This window comes from Spinacia oleracea, chromosome 6 (assembly GCF_020520425.1).
Source record: "Spinacia oleracea cultivar Varoflay chromosome 6, BTI_SOV_V1, whole genome shotgun sequence".
Lineage (NCBI taxonomy): Eukaryota > Viridiplantae > Streptophyta > Magnoliopsida > Caryophyllales > Amaranthaceae > Spinacia > Spinacia oleracea.
In genome coordinates, this window is record NC_079492.1 from 105,569,051 (window position 1) to 105,595,174 (window position 26,124).

The 26,124-nt window shown below is 37.1% G+C and overlaps 1 protein-coding gene across 1 annotated transcript; it reads right to left on the reverse strand.

Annotated features, from left to right (window-relative positions):
- Positions 1-21,985: 21,985 nt before the first annotated feature.
- On the reverse strand, positions 21,986-24,776 carry LOC110802539 (scarecrow-like protein 30). Its single transcript, XM_022007964.2, has one exon. The coding sequence runs from the start codon at positions 24,451-24,453 to the stop codon at positions 22,246-22,248; it is 2,208 nt and encodes a 735-aa protein (XP_021863656.2). The 5' UTR covers positions 24,454-24,776; the 3' UTR covers positions 21,986-22,245.
- Positions 24,777-26,124: the final 1,348 nt, after the last annotated feature.

The following is a 26,124-nucleotide window of genomic DNA, read 5'->3' on the forward strand; positions in this document are numbered from 1 at the left end:
ATATTCGTTATACGATATACTATTCTGATGCAAGGTCGTATCGTATAATACGTTTTCCAACTAATTCCAGAAAAGCTATTAAATGAATTTCCGATTCATTTAATCCGGTGATCTGTTACGTGTCATTGGTGTGACCTTGTAGGTTCAGTCAAGAGTAAGCTGTGAGTTTAATATTCATTAGAACTCACTGATCGGAAGGATTGCTCCAGTTAGCTGTTCCAATCACTTGATCTCACTGAATTAATTGTTCGCAATTAATCTGAACCTTGGTATTAGACTTAATGCACCTTGGGTGAAGGACATATATCCTTCATTAACCACTCTGCGCAAAGGCTTATCTATCTCCACCAACACCTTAACTCTCATAAATTCTTCCCATCCCAAAGGGTCCTTATCATCATACTCCAAGAAACCACCCATATTCTCACCTACACCATATGCTACTTCAACATTCCTCCGATTAAAAGGCACATCCTTGATTCCAATCCAGAATAGAGAATTGGAGAAGACAACCTCAGAAGGTTGCCGATCCCCTAAAACTTTCTTCAGCAACAAGGCCTTCTTATCAAAGAACCACAGACTCCCTTCCATAACCCTCTCCTTGTATTCCGTACAGAAAAACTGGAACACAAAAAGGTTCATCTCCACCATAGGTATGGCAACATGTTCTTTCGTCCTCCATTCACCAAAGTTCTTTTCATCACATTATATGGTTTGATTTGATGGAAATAATGCCTTGGTCCAAGTTTGCATTTATGCATTTAATGCTAAGTCTAATAAATGCGGTTCAGTATTAATTAAACAAGTTAATAATTCAGTGAGATCAAGTGAACTGAATGCCTAGCTAGAGGCCGCTTCAGTTCAAGTGGAATTAATAATATTAATCCACGGCTTACTCTTGATTGAACCCGTAGGGTCACACAAATAGTACGTGAATGGATCGGGTATTTAAGTGAATATATTATTCATTAAAGTACTCTATTTATGATCATTTGGAAATGACGGAACTCGATTCCAGTGGGAGCTGAAATCGTCGAAAGGCAAAGTAAAGAATTTCTGGAAATGAAGATGTTGCCGGAAACGGAAATATGGTTCATGACGGAAATATAAATATTATCCAAGTCGTAGATGTTGCCGGAAACGGAAACATGGTTCGTATCGGAAAATATTATCGGAAATATTGCCGGAAACGAAAATATTGCAGGAATCGGAAATACTGTCGGAATAGGAAATTATTACCGGAATTGGAAATATTAAGGGAAACCTAAATATTTGTTCGAAACGGAAATAAATTCCGGAATCAGAAAACGAATCGGAAGCACGAAGAGAGACAAGCCGAAAAGGGAGTCGGCCCATCACTCGACGAGCAATGTCCGAACGCACAGCGCTAGGCACGAGGCAAAACGCTAACGCCAAGCACAAAGTCCCAGCGCCAACGCAGGACCGTGCGCTGGCATTGTGCGATGGGCCAGCAACAAGTAGTGGGCTAGCATCGACCGACAAGGCACAAGCAGCACAACAACGGGCCGAAGGCCAGCAACAGTGCACGCTTGGGCCTGGCCAGATGCGCGTGCCAGCGTGGGCCTTCGTGGTTACGTTGGTGGTGTTCGTCTTGTGCACCAAGTCTTGTACGATTACTTAGGTGCCAAGTAACTTGGACCTAAAGTATAGTTTTCCTGCTTCTACTAGAATTAGATAGTTAGGATTAGATTCAAACACTAGGTGTTTTATTAACCCTATGATTCTAATTAATTGTAATCCTGATAGGATTAGTAATTGGTTTCCTAGTAGAACTCTAAGTCTCTATTTCCTACTTTATAAATATGTGATTAGTATTCACAATTTATAAAACCCATATAATATACTTTACATAGATTGTGTTCAAGGGAAACATAATTCATAGCCTAACCCGAGTGCATAAAACCTTGGTAAATATCCTAGTTGGTTGAACCTAAGGCGGATCCGGACGTGCTGTGGACTATCTACGGAGGGGCGACACTTGGAGCTCTAAAGACTTGTTCTTGTTCGGTTCGGGAGCAGCTAGGGAAGGCACGCATCACATTGTATGTACCCTAAATTATGTTGATTGACAATGTTGCAATTAATTTGGATTCTTGGCTTTATGGTTTTTCCGCATGAATATATTGTTTATATTGTTCATAACCTTACAGTGGTATCACGAGCCTCTAATTAATTCCATTATCAATTATAGTTAACATGGATTAAATTTTATAAATTTGCAATGAATTAAAGGGGTGATTAATTTCATGATTGTAATTGATTGCAAATTCGTGCGATTATTTGATTATATGTTCACATGATTTTCGGCAGTTTTGTCAATGATGGTCGAAATCTTATGTTTTTATAGTCAATTTCGCATGTAAACGACGTTTTAAAATTTTTACAAAAATCAAAGATTTGTTGCCGAACCCATAATTCCCAAATTCGAAGCCTAACTATGACTTTTCGGAGGTTTTAGTTTTTCGAATGCAAAATTTGTAATTTTAATGATGTTAAACTAAATATTTGCGAATCTTGTATGTAAATCTTGAATTTATGATTGACCTACTGTATATGTTTAAAAATTTTAAGGTCTAATTTTGTTAATTATACAACCTAATTCGTAATTACAATTAATTTGTTGAATTTTAAATAATTTAGAATTTGTTTTGATTTTCATAATTAATTGATAATTTAATTAGGATCATATGCTTAAAAACCACCATGAAATTTGTTAAAATTGAAAATTTTTAAAATTTTATGACCTAGATTTTAATCCCTGAGAAATAATGTAATCGGAAATTAATTTGATTAATAAATTTTCGATTTTTCGCTTAAATTTAGTGAAATTAATATGGATTATTAATTGTCGTTAAATTTAATTATGAAAGTTTTGATGTTTATGAATTGTTCACATTCTTGCACGCACGAAGCAATGGAAGCTAAGTGTTACCCTTAAGGGGTGTTGCATGGTGCGGGCATGCGATGCCGAGCAAGGGAGCTCGTCGCCCATGCGGTACTAGGCAGCGAGCAAGGCACAAACATGCGCGCGCGGGCACAGGGCCTGTGCGGTGTGTGCTTTGAGAGTGATCGAGGAAGGCGACGAGCATCAAGCGCAAGGCAAGAGGCAGGGCAAGCAGCACGCTGAGCAAGGAAGCGTTGGCTGCTGCGTTGCTCGTTGCGATGCACCACACGACAATCAACAGAGAAGGTCATGGGCGTTGCACTCGTGCACGCGGCCCATGGGCGCTGCTGCTGTACGACTTGGGTGAGGCGTGGGCTTTGGCCTACGGCCTTGCCTTAGTTTGTTAGGTCGTTTCGTTTTAATTTTTCCGTTGAACAACGATTTTAATTAATTTAATTTTGTTAATTTAATTATTATAATTTATTTTATACTAATTATTTAATAAAATTAAAACCTTGGTAAAATTATAATTAATTATTCAACTGGAAAATAATAAAGGGATTTAAAATTATTTTATGTGAGCTTTAAATTTTAATTAAATTTGTAAGTTTCCGGTTGGACTAGGAAATACAATTTTATGTTTAAAATTAGTAAAGCATGTAAATTCTTGGTTTTAGTGGGAGCTTTTAGTCATTAAAATCTTGATTAGGTCTTATTCCTTTAAGGTTAAAACAACCGGATTAGAACTAATAAGGTTGAATAATTTGTAGATTGTTGGAACCTTTGATTAGTTGCTGCAAATGTTTATGTGATGCATATTTTTCTACTAACTTGCTAAGTGGGCCATTCATTGATAAATGAATGGGTGAATGGTATATTGTAAATGTATTATTTTGCAGGTTGCGGAAAGTGACTAGTATGGCCCAAATAGGATAGTAAATATGGTCTGCGTACCATTAATTTGAATGTAAAATAGGTCTAATGAACCAAAGTTTTTATTTAAATATGGTCTGTGTACCATCAAATAGTTGTAATTAGTTTAATTAATTATAGCATATCCTATTTGAAGAAAATGGCGCCTCCCATGGTGAAATTCAAGATGGAGTTTCCAAACCATTTTCAAGATGGAGTCTGAAGTTGAAGCTTCAAGATGAAGTCGGGCCATACTAGATCACATTTAAATCTTATGCATGCTTTAAGATATTTAATGATTTAAATATGTCTTGATATTATGCATGAGATTGTGGCTTGATTATGTTGCATGATTAAGGATTTTAGTTCACTTAAAATCTAACCAACATAGTAAGAGCCCTAAGTTCCAAACTTTAAAATTGAGTTTAAAGGTGCCATTCCAAAATAACGCTTACATGGATAACCTTTACATCAATCTAGTAATAGTTTTCCGCCATATCGAGGTGTTACTTATTGATTTTAAAGTGGTAAGATACACATTAGATGTGAGTACATGTTAGTTTTGGTAAAACTCAATGATATAAGTAAGGAGTCCTTTTATGTCGTGGAAAATGGGATAGGTTTACCTAATAAGTTCTTAGACGTACCTATCAACCAAGAGTAGTTTCTAGACTATTAGAAAAGGTTTTGCTTACCTAAAATATTTTAGAATTGAGTCAAAATACATAATGTGCTTAATTCTTCAATGACTTTTAGGATATTGGGTTCATTTTATTCACACCTGTCGAAACACAAAAACTCGAATAAAATGCTTAATAAAATTTTGAATTATGCATGCATTCTAGAATTTAAGAGCATGTATGAGTGGTTATTTATTTTTTTATTCTTTTCAATTGTAGTTTTAACTATGGAAAACAACAATTCATTCAACATTCGACCAGTTCTCGGAAAGGAGAAGTTGAGTGGGAAAAACTTCCTTGACTGGCAAAGGAACTTGCAAATAGTTCTTATGCAGGAAGAAAAGGAGTATGTCTTAGAAGAGGCGATGCCCGAAGCCGCTGGCGATGGGGTCACTCAGGCAGTCCTCAATCGTTGGATTGATGCCAATAAGGATGTAAAATGTCTAATGCTTGCAACCATGAGTTCAGATCTACAGAAAACGTTCATCAACTCAGATGCTTTCACGATCATTAGTGAGTTTAAGAACATGTTCCAAGATCTGGCTCGAGTCGAAAGATTCGAGACTCATAGGCAAATTCTTGACACCAAGCTCAAGAAGGGCGAGCCCGTAAGTCCACATATTCTTAAGATGATTGGATTAATTGAGAATATGTGTCGGCTGGATCAGCAGTTCTCTAAAGAAATGGCTGTAGACACCATCCTCCATTCACTTCATAGCGGGTATGATCAGTTCAAACTGAATTACAACATGAATAGTCTGGAAAAAATGCTCACTGAGCTTCACGGTATGCTGAAGACCGCTGAAAAGACGCTCAAAACTGATAAGCAGGATGTGCTTATGGTGCGTGGGGGCAAGTTCAAGAAATTTGGTAAAAAGAGGAATGCTAAGAAGGGTGGCAAGAAAGCTAGCCCACCTAAGCAAACTGGCGGCACCAAATCTGAAAAGAAGAAGGTGATCCAACCCACTTCTGAATCTGAATGCTTCTATTGTAAGAAGAAGGGGCATTGGAAGAGAGATTTCTTGAAGCTAAAGGAAGATCAGAAAAACGGAACTGTCGTTCCATCTTCAGGTATTTTCGTTATAGGCTGTATACTTGCTAATTCAACTTCTTGGGTATTAGATACAGGTTGTGGCTCACATTTATGTTCCAATCCACAGGGACTAAGAAGAAGTAGAAGGCTTAGCAATGGTGAAGTCGACCTACGAGTTGGAAATGGAGCAAGGATTGCTGCATTAGCTGTAGGAACTTATCATTTGCCGTTGCCCTCTGGGCTAGTTTTGGAACTGGAAGAATGTTTCCATGTTCCAAGTCTTATTAAAAACATCATTTCTGTTTCTTGATTAGATGTTAAGGGATTTAGCTTTGAAATAAAAGACAATAGTTTCTCGTTTTATTTTAAAGAGATGTTTTATGGATCTGCTAAATTAGTCAATGGACTTTATGTGCTAGATCACGACAAATCATTGTATAACATAAATACCAAAAAGGCCAAAATAAATGATTCAGATCTCACCTATCTGTGGCATTGTCGATTAGGCCATTTGATTTAGAGGATTTTGGTAAGTGCGAATCATGCTTACTTGGCAAAATGACAAAGCAACCTTTCTCTAAAGTTGGAGAAAGAGCAAATGATCTATTGGGATTAATCCATACAGATGTATGTGGAGCAATAAGTTCAAATGCTAGAGGTGGTTTCAGCTATTTTATCACTTTCACTAATGACTTCAGTAGATATGGATAAGTCTACCCAATGAAGCATAAGTCGGTGAATATCTAAGCTATGAATTTGATGACCATCTGAAAGATTGTGGAATCTTGTCAGAATTGAATCCTCCTGGAACACCTCAATGGAACGGTGTGTCAGAACGGAGGAATAAGAGCTTGCTAGACATGGTTCGATCAATGATGGGTCAGAATGAACTTTCAATAGAATTTTGGGGACATGCACTAAACACAACTGCACTCACACTAAATAGAGCTCCGTCTAAAGCTGTCGAAAAGATTCCATATGAGTTATGGTTTGGAAAGCCTCCAAAAGTGTCTTTTCTTAAGATTTGGGGTTGTGAAGTATACATCAAACGATTAATTTCAGACAAACTTCAACCGAAATCTAACAATTGTATCCTTGTGGGTTACCCAAAGGAAACAAAGGGGTATTACTTCTACAATACAGCTGATAACAAGGTGTTAATTTGTTGCTCGAGATGGTATCTTTTTGGAAAGAAATCACATTTCCAAAATGACAAGTGGCAGAAAAGTAGACCTCGAAGAAATTCGAGCCGAACAACAAACTCTAGAGAATGATCAAGATGACATTCAGGTTGAAACTCAGAGATCTTTAGAAGTATCTGGTGAGAATCAAGAACCAACTAGAAATGTAACCCCGCGTAGATCGCAGAGATATAGGTCTCAACCAGAAAGATACCTAGGTATTTTGACGAATGAGAGCCATGAAATTCTATTGCTGGAAAGCGATGAACCTGCGTCTTACAAACAAGCTATGAAGATCCCTAGCTCCAAGCAGTGGCAAGAAGCCATGCAATATGAATTAGACTCCATGTCTGAAAACCAAGTTTGGGATTTGGTCGATTTTCCAGATGGCTACCAAGCCATAGGAAGAAAATGGGTTTGCAAACTGAAAAAGGACAAGGATGGGAAACTAGAAGTTTTCAAAGCTAGATTGGTTGAAAAAGGATACAGGCAAGTCCACGGTGTGGATTATGATGAAACCTTTTCACCAGTTGCAATGCTAAAATCTATTCGGATAATGTTAGCAATCGCTGCATATTACGATTACGAAATATGGCAGATGGATGTCAAAATCGCTTTCTTAAACGGCGTTTTAACAGAAACTGTGTTCATGACACAGCCAGAGGTTTTGAGGATCCAAAGAATGCTAAAAAAAGATATGCAAGCTTAAGAAATCCATTTGTGGATTGAAGCAAGCATCAAGGAGCTAGAATATACATTTTGATGAAGCAGGCAGTGACTTTGGCTTCGTCAAGAACGCAGACGAATCTTGTGTATACAAGAAAGTAAGTGGAAGCAAAATTGCTTTCCTAGTATTGTATGTCGACGACATATTACTTATCGAAAATGACATTCCTATGTCAAACTCTGTCAAGATTTGGCTTGGGAAATGTTTTTCGATGAAAGATCTAGGAGAAGTAAAGTACATATTGGGCATCAAGATCTACAGAGATTGATCTAAAAAGATGATTGGACTTAGTCAAAGCACTTATATCATAAGGTGCTTGATAGGTTCAATATGGCTGACTCCAAGCGAGGCTACCTACCCATATCTCATGGAATGACTCTAAGCAAGACTCAGTGCCCAAAAACACTTGATGAGCGAAGACGAATGAATGTGATTCCATATGCATCATTGATTGGTTCAATAACGTATGTAATGATATGTACACGCCGGGATGTTGCGTAGGCACTCAGTGCTACGAGCAGATACCAGTCAGACCACGGAGAGGCACATTGGACTGCTGCCAAGAATATTCCCAAGTACCTGAAAAGGCACAAATATGATTTCCTGGTCTATGGTGGAGATGATGAATTAATTGTTAAAGGCTATACGGACGCAAGTTTCCAAACCGACAAAGATGATTTCAGATCATAGTCTGGGTTTGTCTTCTGCGTCAACGGAGGTGCAGTAAGCTGGAAAAGTGCTAAACAGAGCACCATTGCGGATTCTACAACTGAAGCGGTGTACATTGATGCACATAAGGAAGCAAAGGAAGCTATTTGGCTAAGGAAGTTCATAGGTGAACTTGGTGTAGTCCCCTCCATTAAAGGACCGATAGCTCTATATTGTGACAATAACAGAGCTATTGCACAGGAAAAGGAGCCTAGACACCACCAAAGAGTCAAACATGTACTTCGTAGATTTCCCCTTCTACGAGAATTCGTGGAGAGAAAAGAAGTCGAGATAAGCAAGATTGGAACTGACGACAACATCTCATATCCATTAACTAAACCTCTGCCGCAAGCAAAGCACAACTCGCACACTGCAGCTATGGGAATAAAGCATGTTGGAGAATGGATTTGATGTCCTTAATGAATGTTTTAAAGTTTTAGAGTTTAATACTTTGTAAAACATTTTGGTTAACCATTCATAGAAATGAATAAAATTCATTTTTCCATTTTACATGATGAGTCCTTTCAATTTGACAATATATTCAAGATAGACTGTCTGTACCAATTCTGTGACTAAGAAATGTCTATCAAGTGAACTTGAATGTCAAAAGTTGAAAATGGTCCCTAGTCGGAAGTTTTCTATAAAGGTGGATGCATAGAAAACGCTAGACGACTAGAATGCGAGATGACTAATAGTTCTATTTCTTGAACTATGTGGACATGGCAATGTCACAATCATTTGCATAGATACTTACTTGATAAGATTAGTATTGAAAAGACCTATGAAACTTTACTATAAGAGAAGAAAATATGTCATAAGTAAATTTCATTACATTATTAGACACTAATCTTCAATACCTGAGTGATTTGAGATTACTTGTTTGATAGCTGGTTACTTTGACGTTGTCAAGCGTCGTAACGTAAAAGGAGACTATAACGGCAACGCTCAGGTAATCACCTATCACACGAAGTCTAACCTCAAGATCACAAGATTGGGATTGTCCTCCCATAAATCGGGATGAGATGTCGTAAGTTGTACAAGGCCACTCGGAGAGCTAGAAACTGTAAAATGCATGCCCGTGCTCAAATGAATCATAGGCTATGATGATCTGTTTATTTGATCAGTTGAACTCTGACATCGAGAAATACCTCTGGACATAATAAGGATGACTACTCTTACCTTGTGTTCATGAGCAAGCATCGAGCGACAAAGGAATTAGGAAATGCACACTTGTCCCTAAGGACAAGTGGGAGACTGAAGGAAATAATACCCTTGGTCCAAGTTTGTATTTATGCATTTAATGCTAAGTCTAAAAAATGCGGTTCAGTGTTAATTAAACAAGTTAATAATTCAATGAGATCAAGTGAACTGAATTCCTAGCTAGAGGCCGCTTCAGTTCAAGTGGAATTAATAATATTAATCCACAGCTTACTCTTGACTGAAACCGTATGGTCACACAAATAGTACGTGAACAGATCAAGTATTTAAGTGAATATATTATTCATTAAAGTACTCTATTTATGATCATTCGGAAATGACGGATCTCGGTTCCAGTGGGAGTTGAAATCGTCAAAAGGCAAAGTAAAGAATATTCCGGAAATGAAGATGTTACTGGAAACGAAAATATGGTTCATGACGGAAGTATAAATATTATCCAAGTCGTAGATGTTGCCGGAAACTGAAACATGATATGGTTCGTATCGGAAAATATTATCGGAAATAGAAATATTGCCGGAATTGGAAATATTGCTGGAAACGGAAATATTATCGGAATCGAAAATATTGTCGAAATAGGAATTTATTACCGGAATCGGAAATATTAACGGAAACGTAAACATTTGTTCGAAACGGAAATAAATTCCGGAATCGGAAAACGAATCGGAAGCACGACGAGCGACTAGCCGGCAAGGGAGCCGGCCCATCACTCGACGAGCAATGGCCGAACGCACAGCGCTAGGCACGAGGCCCATCGTCAACGCCAAGCACAAAGGCCCAGCGCCAACGCTGGACCTTGCGCCCAGCTGGGCGCTGACATTGTGCGATGGCCCAACAACAAGTAGTGGGCTAGCATCGACCGACAAGGCACGAGCAGCACAGCAGCGGGCCGAAGGCCAGCAGCAGTGCACGCTAGGGCCTAGCCAGACAAGCGCGCGCCAGCTTGGGCTTTCGTGGCTACGTTGGTGGCGTTCGTCTTGTGTACCAAGTCTTGTACGATTACTTAGGTGCCAAGTAACTTGGACCTAAAGTATAGTTTTCCTGCTTCTACTAGAATTAGATAGTTAGGATTAGATTCAAACACTAGGTGTTTTATTAATCCTATGATTCTAATTAATTGTAATCCTGATAGGATTAGTAATTGCTTTCCTAGTAGAACTCTAAGTCTCTATTTCCTACTCTACAAATATGTGATTAGTATTCACAATTTATAAAACCATATAATATACTTTATATAGATTGTGTTCAAGGGAGAACATAATTCATAGCCTAACCCGAGTGCATAAAATCTAAATACCTAGTTGGTTGAACCTAAGGCGGATCCGAACGTGTTGTGGACTATCTACAGAAGGGCGACATTTGGAGCTCTAAAGACTTGTTCTTGTTCGATTTGGGAGCAGCTAGGGAAGCACGCATCATATTGTATGTACCCTAAATTATGCTAATTGACAATGTGGCAATTAATTTGGATTCCTGGCTTTATGGTTTTTCCGCATGAATATATTGTTTATATTGTTCTTAACCTTACAGTGGTATCATGAGCCTGTAATTAATTCCATTATCAATTATAGTTAACATGGACTAAATTTTATAAATTTACAATGAATTAAAGGGGTGATTAATTTAGGGATTGTAATTGATTGCAAATTTCGTGCGATTATTTTATTATATGTTTGCAGGATTTTCGGCAGTTTTGTCAATAATGGTCGAAATCTTATGTTTTTACAGTCAATTTCGCATGTAAACGACGTTTTAAAATTTTGACAAAAATCAAAGATTTGATGTCGAACCCAGAATTCCCAAATTCGAAGCCTAAGTAAAAAAAAAAGAATATTTGTTCTCATTAATGATTTCTTAAATCGCGTGAATGATACCATACATAAAGAATAAAATGGAACTGATGGAGTATTTTAATAAGATCAACTCACCTTCATTAAACTCCGTGCCGGTGAAAGTGCACATATCATTTCTATACGAAGGGAATATTAAAATGAATCTAACAAGACCAACATGACTATATTAGTTCTTATGGGCATATGAGAATTCTTGGTCAAAGTTTGACCCAAAAATTACAATGGAGTAATCTTTTAGGGATAGAGGAAGTAAATATGTAACTGTTTATAGGCATGTCAAACGGGTCGGATTATAAAATTTTATTTTCGGGTTCGGGTTTATATATTCGGGTCGGTCACTTTTGGGTCCAGGTTTACAAATGCTTGTTCAAGACCCGTAACTTTCGGGTTTGGATCGACCTAACGGGTAGTTAGATTTTAAAACGCATATTATATTTTTACACTACAAGAATTTGTATCTTTAACGACAACCTAATTACGACGGGTCAAAAATCCCGTCGCAAAAGCCTTTTGCGACGGGGCTAACAACCAAACAATGACGGGAATAACCGTCGCAAATGTCTTTTACGACGGGTTTACGACGAATTTACGACGGGATTTCTATTAACGACGGCCCCCTTTTATGACGGGTTCGTGACAAGAAATCCCGTCGTTAATCAACGATTATTGGCCTTTCGCGACGGGATTTTCCGTCGTTAATAGTACAATTTCTTGTAGTGTTATTAAATTTTTGTAATAAATATAAAAAATACATGCACAAATTAATAAATTTTTATTTTGTGTATTTAGCCAAATTCAACCATAAAATGACGTATAATTCAAATAAAAATCATATTACACCCAACCATAGTAACAACAACGTGTTTATTGTGCTTAAATTTCCTCATAATATCATTTATTACTAAAAATACAACGATTTTCAATTCCTTGGGCAAAAAACGGGTTCGGTCGGGATTGACCAATTACTTTTCGGGTTGTTCGAATTCGGATAAAATCGGGTTACAAGATTCAATATTTTCGAATCGATTCCGGGTTGGATTTTAAATCAGATCAACTTTGACGGGTGTATGAGTAACTAATGTTTTGGACTTGATAGTTTATACGAACTTTGAAGTTATTGGAAATCCTTAAAAGTGGTCAAATGATGTGACATTCTAACTTGAACACCTTTGTTCCCAAACGAATTAACGGGGGGAAACGGATGAATCTGAAATATTTTCAAATCTATGTGGACATTTTAATTTATACTTCTTTTTATTTTATGGTAAAAAAGAGAAGGATATTGACCATGCTTCAAACTTTCATGATATTTTAATTCATTATTTATGGATCAGATATTTGATAACAAGGGGAAATTGGTTTTGGATCCTCTAGAGTTCTAAAATAACTCTACAATGTATAGTTTGAGCATATCAACCATTGAATGAAAAATCAATGGTTCGGATATTATCTTTTTAAAATTCCCCCTATTTTTTCTCATCAATATGAGCCATTGATTTTAAAATGTATGATTTAGATACAACTCTACCTTGTAGAGTTTTATTAAAACTCTAGAGGATCTGGACTCGGGAAAATTGTAGGGAATTCCTATTTTCTAGCAATATCACTGGTAAAATTCGAACCTACTTATTTAGTATGTAGAATTTAAGATTAGAACTTATTAATGAACTCTATCGTAGACATACCTAAACAACATACGATAGTGTAGGTTTTTATTATATCAAAAAGCATAATTTGTTAGCGATTAAGATTAATCCGTTTGGTAATGTTTGGCGGCCAACATTTTTAATTTATTTGTCCTACAGCCCTAGGTAGTAGGTCTCCCTATGGGGCTATGGCTCTACCATTGTTCTTGACTTTCTTAATCAAGGTCAAAATAGCTAGTGCATTATGATTGGCCACTACTCGTCACTAACAAACATACAATTAAAATTAGTTACGTTGCAGTTGTTGGACACTTGGAATCTTGAACTCTTTAATTTGTTACTCTGTACTAGAGCTGTCAAAACAGGTCATCGGGTCGGGTTTGGGTCGGGTCATTCCGGGTCTCGGGTCATGATCAGGTAGGGTCGTGTCGGGTTAATATTTCATCCGGGTTGAGTTCGGGTTCGGTCGGGTCGATTTCAGGTCGGGTCATGTCGGGTTTTTTCTTATCCCGGGTTCAGGTCGGGTTCGGGTCGAGTCACATTTCGGTCAGGTTTGATTTTGGGTTCGGGTCTTATCGGGTCGGGTTTAAGTCGGTTTGTAGCAGATAATTTCGGGTTCGGGTCTTATCGAGTCGGGTTTAAGTCGGTTTGCAACACAGTTATTTTCGGGTCCGGGTCTTAGTTTGGATCGGATAATAATCAAATCAAATAGAATTCAGGTCGGGTCACTCTCAGGGACTGGTCAAACTCGGGTCTGATAATTAACCTATACATTTTAATTATTTTATATTCTAAAAAAATTTGTTTAACTTATTTTAGAGCTAAATTTTTCGGTATCTAGCAATAAATAATTAAAATAGATTTATCGTTGAAGTTAATATTTGATCGTGTCATTGATAACTCGGGTAAATCGGGTAACGGTTGTCACAAGTCGGGTCAATAGCAGGTTTCATCGAGTTACAATCGGTTTTGGGTTGACATCGGGTCGGGTATCGAATTGAGTTCGGGTCATTGTTCGGTCGGGTCAGTTCGGTTATCGGTCATTTTCGGGTCGGGTGTCGGGTTCGGGTGTTACAACATCGGGTTAAAATCGGTTATCGGTTTTTCCGGGTCGGGTACAGGTCGGGTTTCGGGTTACCTATTTTACCGTAATTTCGGGTCATGGTCGGTTACGGGTTCGGTCGGTTCAGGTCGGGTTTTCAGGTCGGGTCAGTTTTTGACAGCTCTACTCTGTACTACCTACCAATTCATATAATTAATTATGAACAAAAAATGGCAACATAAGCCGCCGTCCCCATTCTTTGTCCAAATGGGCTGAACCTCAACGAATGACGCTAGGTTGAATTGAGCCGAAAATGACATACTTTCTCCGTTTTTTTAGATCATACAATTATTTTTTCACGGACTCACTGTTGTCAATGCAATATTTCAATCATTAATATCTTTAACAAGATTTGAATTCCTTGCGATACACGGGTTATTCTAATACTTGATTTGTTTGAAAAAAAATATATAAAAAAACCTACGAATTTGCCTTACTTTTACACAGCTTTCACATCGTGTGTTTGTATCACAAAAGAAATTGTCTAGTACAAGATTTAATCAAATCAACTAGTGTGTGGTCCGGGCGATACCCCGATCGCTACATTGAATAGTTAAAATTTTAGATTTTTCTTGAGCTCAATATTTGACGAAATGCATGTCTACCTTAAAGTGAAAAACATCAATTAAGTTTGTCAACTACACAGACACACTACGTCGTTTATCATGCCAGGTAATTTTTGAATTAGATCATCTTACAATTGTATAATTTGTTTTCTAGTGGAACTAAGTGCTTCAAATTAATAACACCAAATTAGATATAAGCAGCCATGCAAGGTATTTCTATAGTTGATGCTTATGAGATTCATGACATCATGTTTCTTCATAGTTGTCCAAATTATTATTATTATTTTTTTTTTCAAAATATTCCATAGAAAATAAAAAATCAAATAAAAATTTAGTTGGTTTAGGCTTCATGTTAACATTTATTTATAAATTAATGTGAAGAAATAAACCACAATTGGTGGTTGGTTAAGATGGTAATGAGAATTATCATTTAGACATGAGGTTTAGAGTTCAAACCTCGTTGTATTGATTTTTGGTTATCCATGACACATGACATACCACTTGGTGAGTGAATGATGTGGCGCAAAGGGAAAAGTACTACGTGACACATAGGCGTTTTTCAAAACGCCTTTTAATATATTAGTATAGATTATAATATTTCACACAAACATTTAATCAAACACGTAATGTGCATTCAATTTTTAGAACTTCATCACAATTCTCGACAAACACATGCTGAAACATCAAGTAAAATAACACCTTCCTACCCAATAAGTAAAAACAACGAGATATATATATATATATATATATATATATATATATATATATATATATATATATATATATATATATATATATATATATATATAGGGGAGTTTTGTGGAGAGCATTCGTAGCGCCGCGTAGGATTTCCACGTCATCAACTATATAACTAATATATTTAAGATTTTTAAAATAAAATAAATAAATAAGCACCCGGTAAAATATAATAACAGATAAATTTTGCTAGAAATAATTAAAAGGATAAATAAGTGCTAAGTAAAAGATAATAAGAGAAAAAGATTCAATTATCCCATTTAAAAAATAAGATAGAATTTCAAATTTTATCAAACGATCCTCGGATTTTGTGATTAAACGTATCTAATTCTCATATAAATTCATCAAGCTAAAATCAACCCTGGGTATGTTGAAAGACAAACTCAAGTTGCAGTTTTCAATGATCCCGCCCTTACGTTATTTCAAGGGGAAATTATATCAAATTCTTATTGGGATGTCACGTCAGATTGTCGTGGCTGAGCTTGATGCACAGTTACAAGTGGGTTCCTGAGTTCATATCTTCAATGTTGGAGTCACGGCTTGGGACTTTGGTATAATGCTTTCTTAAAAGATGGCAGTCAACAAACAATCTATTGGAGAACATGATGCAGATGCAAGCATGGATACTCTAACACATGATGCAGCTGCATCGAGCATCAACAAACACAACAAACACAACAACAAACACAGCAGTGCATTGCTTGCTGCTTTGGTGACTCAACTGCTCTATCTTGAAGATCGAAGCACACAGATTGCTAACATGTAATCATTGTACATGGATTGCTGACATGTACTAAGTAGTTTGTTACAAGCAGTAGTTAGTTATAACTAACTTTGATCATTCTGATCAAAGCCTCATGTATTCTATACATCTAGTATAAAAGCAAAGCTGATTGATAGCTTTTGTAGCTTGTAATAAGAGTTAATTCTCTCAATAAAATTCTCTCTCTCCCTTTCTAAATTCGAAGTTCTGATTAAGAACTTCTTCATGGTATCTGAGCAGGCCATTGATTCTGCCATTTTTTCTTTAAAATCTGCAAATTCTTGAAACTACTGAAATCAGTAGATTGTTAACCAAGTTCAAGTGAACTTGAGATTTTCTGTGATTAGTTCTTGTTTTTTTTGAATTGCTGATCAAAGATGACAGCAGTACAAGATCCTAATAGTGTTTACTATATACATTCTTCTGAGAATCCATATGCAGCCATTGTTTCAGACAAATTTGATGGAGAAGGGTATGCAGAATGGAAAAGAGGTATTCTGCTGGCATTTGCAATCAAGAATAAGGTTGGTTTCATTGATGGTAGCTTGCCTAGGCCTTCAGTTGGTCATGCTGATTACCAAGCCTGGGAAAGATGCAATAGCATGGTTGTATCATATCTGTTAAGGTCTTTAAGCCCAACACTAGCTAAGAGTGTAGTGTTTTTGTCTACTGCAAATGAAATTTGGAAGGATCTGGAGGAACGATTTTTAATAACTCCAGGGCCACAATTCTATGGGTTACAGCAAAACTTGAGTGAAGTTTCCCAAGGTGATAGCAGTATTACTGAATTTTTTACCAAGATTAAGATGATTTGGGATGAATTGAGCAGTGCAAAGGCAATTCCAGCATGTACTTGTTCTGGTTGTTCATGCAATGTCAGTCAGAAGTTCTTGCAAGATAAAGAAGAAGAGAGATTAGTTCAGCTTTTGATGAAACTGCATAAGAAGCACTCACAAGTGAGAACCAATATTCTAATGATGAATCCTCTACCAAACATTACAACAGCATATAGGCTACTTGTGCAAGATGAAAGGCAACAGAAAATGTCAGAAGATCAAGAAACTAAGCCTATGGTCTTTTCTGCTATGAACAATGATGACAGAAGGAATCCTCAAGGTAGTACAAGGGTTTTCAACCAAGAGTCCTGCAAGGTCCTGGTAATCAAAAATTTGCAGTGTCAAACAAGAGAAACTCTTACGGCTGTATTCATTGCAACATGACTGGACACACAGTTGATAAGTGCTGGAAGCTTCATGGCTATCCACCTCATATCAAGAACAAAAAGTTTGCTGGAGTAATGCAGAGTAGTGATGAGATGGAACAAGATGAAAATGTCACTCACATTTCAGAAGAACAATACCAGCAATTTTTGAGTTTGATTAATAATCCAGACAAGCCATCTGATTCCAGAGTAAACATGGCAGCAGGTACTTGTTTGATTACTTCTTTTAATTCAAAGTGGATTATTGATAGTGGAGCCACTGACCACATATGTTCAAACCTAGATTTATTTCTTTCTCACACTGCTGTTAGCAAAGGCACAAAAACCATTACAGTAGCTGATGGTAAGAAAGTTTGTGTCACACACATTGGAGATGTTAAAATTGGTAGTGGTATCATCCTTCAAAATGTTCTTCATGTTCCTAGTTGTCAGTTCAATCTGATATCAACCCATAAGCTATGCAAAGACTTATCCTGTGATATTGTTTTCACTCATGACAAGTGTTTAATTCAGGGTCCTTCTCAGAACAGTACAATGGTTCTTGGTGAGATTGAATCAGGGTTGTATGCAGTTGTTGAAGAAGGCTTGGAACATGGAAAAATACAGAATAAAGCCACCTCTGAAGTTCTAGCAGCAGTTAGTGAAGATGCTAAGCTGTGGCATCTAAGAATGGGTCACTTACTTTTTGACAAATTGCACCTAGTTAATAAGAATTTGCCATCTGTTAGCAGACATTGTGACACTCTTTGTCAGATCTGTCCCAAGGCAAAACAGTGTAGACAATCTTTTACAATTAGCCAAACTAAGTCAGTCAAGTGTTTTGATCTGCTTCACATAGATGTTTGGGGACCTTACAAGGCACAAACACATGACAATTGTACTTTCTTTCTTACAATTGTAGATGATTTCTCAAGAAATACATGGACTTTTCTTATGAAACACAAGTCAGATTCTGTTGATATTTTGAGCAATTTCTTGAACTATATTCATACCCAATATGGTACCAAGGTTAAGTGTTTTAGGACTGATAATGCCAAAGAATTATGTGAAGGAAGAATTCTTTCTTTATATCACAGTCAAGGCATTAAACACAAGAAAAGTTGCACAGACACTCCACAGCAAAATGGAGTGGTTGAAAGGAAACACAGACATCTTTAGAGACTGCCAGAGCTCTTTACTTTCAATCTAGACTTCCAGTGAGGTTCTGGGGGGAGTGTTTGCTTACAGCAACACATCTTATTAATAGGATGCCTCTGAGTAGTATTCAGTTTGAGATTCCTTTTGAAAGATTAAACAATACATCAGTTAGTCTAGATCATTTGAGAGTCTATGGATGTCTTGGTTATGTGTCTACAATTAAAGCACATAGATCAAAGTTTGACCCTAGATCAACACCTTGTGTTCTGATTGGTTATCCACCAGATCAAAAGGGATACAAAATGCTGAACTTAGAAACAAAACAGATTGCTATTTCCAGAGATGTTGTTTTTCATGAAAAACATCTTGCATTTCATGCTTCTGCTACTCAAAACACAAACCACAGTCCTATTTTTCTTCCAATCAACACACCTTTTTATCTTGACACCAATTTTGATATTCCTGATATTTTTCACATCACAGAATCTGACACAACAGAACCTCCTACATCTGAACCTTCTTCTCCTATCTCTAATACTTCTGACACTTTATCCAACCAAACAACAGAAACAAACACTCCTTATCAATCTGCTTCTCATTCTTCTATACCTCAAACTGTTACAAATCCCATACCAACAAGACAATCCACTAGAAATCACAAATCTCCAGCTTGGCTAAATGACTATATTTGTGTAGCTTCACACAACAGTTGGTGCAATGTTGTGGCTTACAATGATTTACCAGCTTTGCACAAAGCTTTAGTAAATCAGATTGTTAAAGAAATTGAACCAGTTAGCTATTTTGAAGCTTCTCAATCTGATGATTGGATGTTAGCCATGGATAAGGAGCTTGAAGCTCTTACTTCTAATCATACCTGGGAGATCTGTGTTCTTCCCAAAGGCAAGAAACCAATTGGTTGCAAGTGGGTCTACAGAGTAAAAATGAAGAAAGATGGGTCTGTTGAAAGGTACAAAGCTCGACTTGTGGCTAAGGGTTTTACACAAAAGTATGGAGTGGATTATGAGGAGACTTTTTCTCCTGTGGTTAAGATGGCTACAGTAAGGTGTCTCATTGCTTTAGCTGTAACTAATGCCTGGACAGTACATCAACTTGACATCAACAATGCTTTTCTACATGGTGATTTAACTGAAGAAGTGTATATGAAGGTTCCAGAAGGTATTCCTAACCCAGATAACAAAGTGTGTAGACTTAAGAAGTCACTGTATGGGTTAAAACAAGCCAGCAGGCAATGGTTTGCCAAACTCACTTCTGAACTGCCCACTCTTGGTTTTCTTCAATCAAAGAATGACTATTCTTTGTTTATCAAAAGAACACATAACACTCAGACCTTGGTGGATGTATATGTTGATGACATTTTAATCACTGGTCCAAATGATGCAGAGATTACAGCTTTGAAAACTCACTTACACCAGAAATTCAGTATCAAGGATTTGGGAGAACTGAACTATTTTCTAGGCATTGAAATTTCAAGGGTTCAGAATGGTGTTATTCTCACTCAGTCAAAATTTACAAGAGAACTTCTCTCAGATTGTGGCTTGGATGTCTCAAAAATAGCCAAAACACCACTTCCAGTTAAGCTAAAGTTGACTGCATTAGAGGATGGACCTTATACAGATCCTACTCAGTACAGATGTTTGGTTGGTAAGCTCAACTTCTTAACCCACACCAGACCTGATTTATCTTTTGCAGTACAAACACTAAGTCAATTTATGCAGTCTCCTAAGATATCTCATCAGCATGCACTACATCATCTGCCTAGGTATGTTGCACATACAGTGGGACAAGGCATCACTATTACTTCTTCTTCACAGTTAACTCTGCAGGGTTATTGTGATTCTGACTGGGCTGCTTGCCCTGACACCAGAAGATCAGTCACAGGCTATATCATGCTTCTAGGAAATAGTCCAATATCATGGAAGTCAATGAAGCAAAGCACCATATCAAGATCATCTTCTGAAGCTGAATACAGAGCCATGGCTGCAGCAGCTTCAGAAATTACATGGCTGGTCAGGTTGTTACAAGAAATGGAAAAGTTATCTAACCTTGCTCCTATACAACTTAAGTGTGACAATCAGTCTGCCATACACATTGCTAAGAATCCTGTTCACCATGAGAGAACAAAACACATAGAGTTGGACTGTCATTTCACAAGAGATAAGGTTCTTGAAGGCCTTATTGAACTAACTTATGTTCCTACTAGTGCTCAACTTGCTGATGTTCTAACCAAAGTTCTATCCTCTCCTCAACATTCTGAACTACTGTCTAAGCTAGGAATGCTTCCTATTGAACCACTCCCTAGCTTGAGGGGGGCTATTGGAGAACATGATGCAGATGCAAGCATGGATACTCTAACACATGATGCAGCTGCATCGAGCATCAACAAACACAACAAACACAACAACAAACACAGCAGTGCATTGCTTGCTGCTTTGGTGACTCAACTGCTCTATCTTAAAGATCGAAGCACACAGATTGCTGACATGTAATCATTGTACATGGATTGCTGACATGTACTAAGTAGTTTGTTACAAGCAGTAGTTAGTTATAACTAACTTTGATCATTCTGATCAAAGCCTCATGTATGCTATACATCTAGTATAAAAGCAAAGCTGATTGATAGCTTTTGTAGCTTGTAATAAGAGTTAATTCTCTCAATAAAATTCTCTCTCCCTTTCTAAATTCGAAGTTCTGATTAAGAACTTCTTCACAATCCCCCTTTCTTTAATACTTGGTTGAACATCAAATTTGATGTGGGTTTCTGTGGATTTGCATCCATGTGTGGTGTCGTAGCATGTAAATCAAAGGTATACTTGAAGGTGGACAATTGTATACTCCTGCTTATGTTGCGCGTGTAAATGCAATGCTTCGTGGTGCTGCAAGGGGTATAACAGTTCCTATGAATTTTTCTGCCTTGTGCAGCGGATTGTTTTGCTTGTAACACGTACTTCATATATGACACGTACCTAGAGTTACGTGCACACGCCTACACCATAAAAATTGTGCAATAAGAGCATCCACAATGGTAAGCTAATTTGACAATTAGCTTATTATGCCACATAAGATTTCAAGCTATTTTATTGTCTAGCTAATTTGTGCCCAATGGCTAGCAACTAGCTTGTTATTTAAATTTATTCCACTTGTCCACTTGTCAATTAATTATTTGGCAATTTTGAGAGCTAGTTGTCAAGCAAATTAGCTTGTTTAAGCTAATTTGCTTGGCAAAGCTAATTTGTTATTTTCACTCCAATGGTCTAGCTATTAGCTTGAAACTTTTATAAATTTCAAGCTAGTCCCTAGCTACAACCATTGGAGATGCTCTAAAACACCACACAATCACACGAAAAAACACGTTAAACTAAAAAATTAGGTGTTGACACGTAACCACACCACGGAACAAGGCAATAGGCCGCCCTCTTGAAACTTTTGACACGTCACAAAACTAATGAGCATTGAGTGGGCCGGGCCTGGTCCAAATAGGGACAAGATCGGCGAGTGGGTCGTGTGTAAAAGAAGAATACTAAGAAAGTAGTACGTAAGAAACTTGATTAATCATCTATCGTGTGTAAAAAAAGAATACTAAGAAAGTAGTAGTACGTAAGAAACTTGATTAATCATCTACTCAATACAAGCGTACAAAAATGAACGCACTAACAAAGAAAGAGCTTAAGAGCAGTACAATAAGCTGGACCTATGACGTATGACGTATGACGTATGACGTATGACGTATTTGAGTATTGGCATTTAACTAGAAAGACTAACCAGTGAAGAAAATGACAGGTAAAAAAAGTAGTCCGTAGAAAAAATAAAAAGAAAGGTTATTATGTTGGTTTCCAACAAGAAATGGCATACAAGATCCTTCCTTTCCATCCTTGGACCACCCAGTAAGCATCTACATCATAGCTAAATTCTTGTCTAAAACTTGTTCTAACCATAGCCCTTGCTTTCCTCAATAGTTCCCGGTCTAATCCAAGTTGCTCGAATCCTGCCCTTTGTGTTCGAATTTGCCATTGTTTATAGCTTTCAGGCCTCTCCACTCTCTCCATACCTTCACATGCTATTACATTCAATGCTTCAGGCCCATATAACTTGCTCTCAAGTAATAGCCTCTCACTATCTTCCTTCATCATAGTAGACTCGAATATATCAAACAAGGCCGAGTAATGAAACATGACCTCTTTGAACCGATTTAAGAAGAATGGAACACTCGATGTGCTATTCAACACCGCGTGCATGAAAATATCTGGATTAATTTTCCTAACCAATTTTAGAAATGCATCCCTTGGACTATTTTCCTCCACACTTTCATCAAAGAGTAAGTGTGCCCTATACAAACAGTTTACCACAAGAGGCTCATTCCTATCAATCTTGAGTTCCTCAAGCTTAACATCCTCCCAATTCTTTGATATAGGATAATATTCAAAGGGCACATTGTACTTTTCACAATACTTAGCTAAACACCTCCCTGTTTCCTCAACCCTTTCTGAAGGCCTGAAACCACGTTGAGGGAAATCAATGCCGGTAATTCTTATCCTTGGGGGTCCATTAGGCCTCTTGGATAGGTTCTGAATAATGCAAGGCCATTGAAGACCATAATAAATCCCAAAATCAATTATGTGAATACTTGGTGCTTCCATTACTAGTCCTGCAATTGTCTTGTTCATGGTGTAATAAGACATTATTTGGAAAGGCACTGATGCAACATAAATCCGATTAGCTTTCAGAACCTCAGACGCTGATATCTCCTCATTAGCATGACTCAATTCCAACCCTTTTCCTTCTAAGCGCGCCTCAAGTCCATTCGCTAGATAATGTGCTACTCTTTGGAGGAAATCTCCATAGGGAGACGAATGTTCCCTTATCTGCTTAATCATCTCATAAGCTCCATTTAAGTTCACTTGCGCAATACATTGAGCACACCGTGTTAAAAGGCCCCTCAAATCAACAACTTGTCGACCCTTGTTGCCTCGCTTCTTTGAAGAATCACCCGAATTCTTTGTTTTACATAATGCACCAGGCTTACTTCTTCCCTCAGGACAGAGTATCACTTCACCATACTGCTCAATTTGCTCAACCACATCATTGCTAGGTGCTAACTGTTTGTTCCTTCTATCACCATTTCCCTCTTGTTCCTTCCCATTCCCTTCATCATGCTTCCTTCTCCTCGAATTATTGTTATTCTCACCATTGTTATGATCACTATTTCGACATATTGATGCCTCTGAATTTCCCACACTTTGTCCAATTAATGGTGCTTGCAATAGGGCATTATTCATCATAAAACCCAAAGCAGCCTCATCCAAGTGGTCCGACTCTCCGCCTCCACCGCCTCCACCACCTCCACCTCCATCAATCATAACCCCCGGGGTCGGAACCGGGTCGACCCCATGAGATAATGATGATTCAACCAAGGGTAAACTTGAAACAAAAGTACCCCCAAAATCATTATTAACAAAACTACTCTGTAAAACACTTTGAGGGAAGTAAACAGTACTAGTATTACTATTATTAATGTTGCCTGAAAACATATTAAGGTAATCATCTAAGCAGTGATGGTTGGTCTCAGAAACACCAGGAGGTGGACATTGATGATGATCACGATAAGTATTAGAAGAAAATGGAATTGGAAAATTCTCACCAAGGTTAAGGGCAGCATCTAAGGACTTGTTGTAGGACATTTGAGCAGCCATGTAATCTTCAAGTGTTGAGTTTGGTGTATCCAAATGATCATCTGGGGAATAGTATTCTTCCCTTAAAAGATCATTTATGTAATTAAAACAGGTATCTGGAATTTCTGGAACTTGTGTAAGATCTAAGGGATCATTTGGTAGTAAACTACCCAAATTAAGTGGGACAATTTGACATTCATCAAAGGGAGGGTGTTCAATTTGAGCAGAAACATTATGAATACTGTTTCTATTATCATCATAACTAATTTGGTGATTGTAATTTGGAAATGATGGCTCAAAATTATGTTGATCACCCAGAAAAGGACATGATATTTCTGGGTTAAAACCATAGAAATTCATGAGTTTTTTTGGGGGGGTTGACTTAAGTTGAGATGGAAGAAATTTGAGGTTGGAATTTCTAAAACAGAGTGTATTTATTTTATATTTTGGAATGGTGGTTTAAAAGAAAGAAATTTGAAGGAAGGAAAAATGGAATGAAGAAGCATAAAGGTGTAAAGGTAAAACGTTAAAAAGGGTGTAAACTTTAATATATTTTGGATGGGAATCAATCCAGATTATGAAGGTTTAAAGATAAACTTGAAGATTAAAAGAAGGTTTCACAGTCGGTACCTGCACATGAGCCATGACTTGAGGCATTGGAATAAACCCTTTTTCATATATAAAAACATGGTTGGGTTCATTATTTAAATACTCTAAATAGGAAATTATTGTCGACAACAACTTGCTTCCTAAGTTCCTAGTAATATCATTCTCTTTACACTCCCTCCATGACTCTATCGCATAATATAGGGCCCGATTCTCACTTTAGGTGTATCAAAATATTTTGTATATTCAAACAACTTTATTTAATCAATTAATTTATGTCTAACCTATCTTTCTCAAATAAGTTACTCCCTCCGTCCCGGAATACTCGCAACGGTTTGACCGGACACGTTTGCCAATGCACAACTTTGACCATCAATATTTTCAATTATATATTATAAAAACTTATAAAATATTAATATTTTGAAAATATATATTAAGATGAAGCCAACAATATATTATGTGCTAACACTTAGTTTCATATACTATAAATAAAGTAGGGTCAAAGTGAATTATGTAAATAGTGCAAAAAGTCAAACCGTTGCGAATATTCCGGGACGGAGGGAGTAAAAATTCAAATTGTCCTACTTTTACTCTATGAATCGAGGATTTGTATTTAGGAAATACCAATGCTCAAAGGCTCTTACGACAGGATCTCAGAACATATTCCATAGTTTGTGTTTCCAATGAATTATCAATATTGAGACACCGACCATTCTTTTGTTAAGCTTCACAATTTAGGGAGCTACACCTTATACTAAGGCTCTGTTTGGCACACCATTTCAGGCATCTTAAATGATAAGGTGCTGAAATTTTAAGTCACCTTAAAGTATTAGAGTTGTTTGTCAAGCACCTTAAATAGAATATAAGGTTTTAAAAGTGACTTAAATTGAGACGTTACTCAAAGTAATGTTTCAATTTAAGGTCCTTAAATTTTCATGTATTTTAGCTTCAAATTTTTATTTAAAATAATTTTTTTATAAATTTCCAGCTCCTTAAACCCTTAATTCTACCAAACAACTCATCTAATTAGGTACCTTATTAGTATCAGCACCTTATCAGTTTCAGCTACAACCTTTCCAGTTTCAGCTAACTTATCAGTTTCAGCTCTATTTCAATTAGTTTTGCCAAACATAGCCTAAGAAGACACTAATAGCTTCAGCACATTCATCAAAGATATCCAATGCCGCCTCCACCTGTTTCATACATTATGTTTGCTGTGAATCAAATAGATTGAGCCTAATTAATTAGCTAGATAGCTTCTATGTGTATAAATCATTTTAAGACTCAGCTCGCAACCTCTTTTTTAAACGCGAGTTACATAAAAATTAGGATAATAATCTCTCAAAACTCGCAACTGCTGGCACATATACGCTCCATAGGCCATACCTTCCCCTACTTTTCAATTATTGCATTCTAGTGATTATA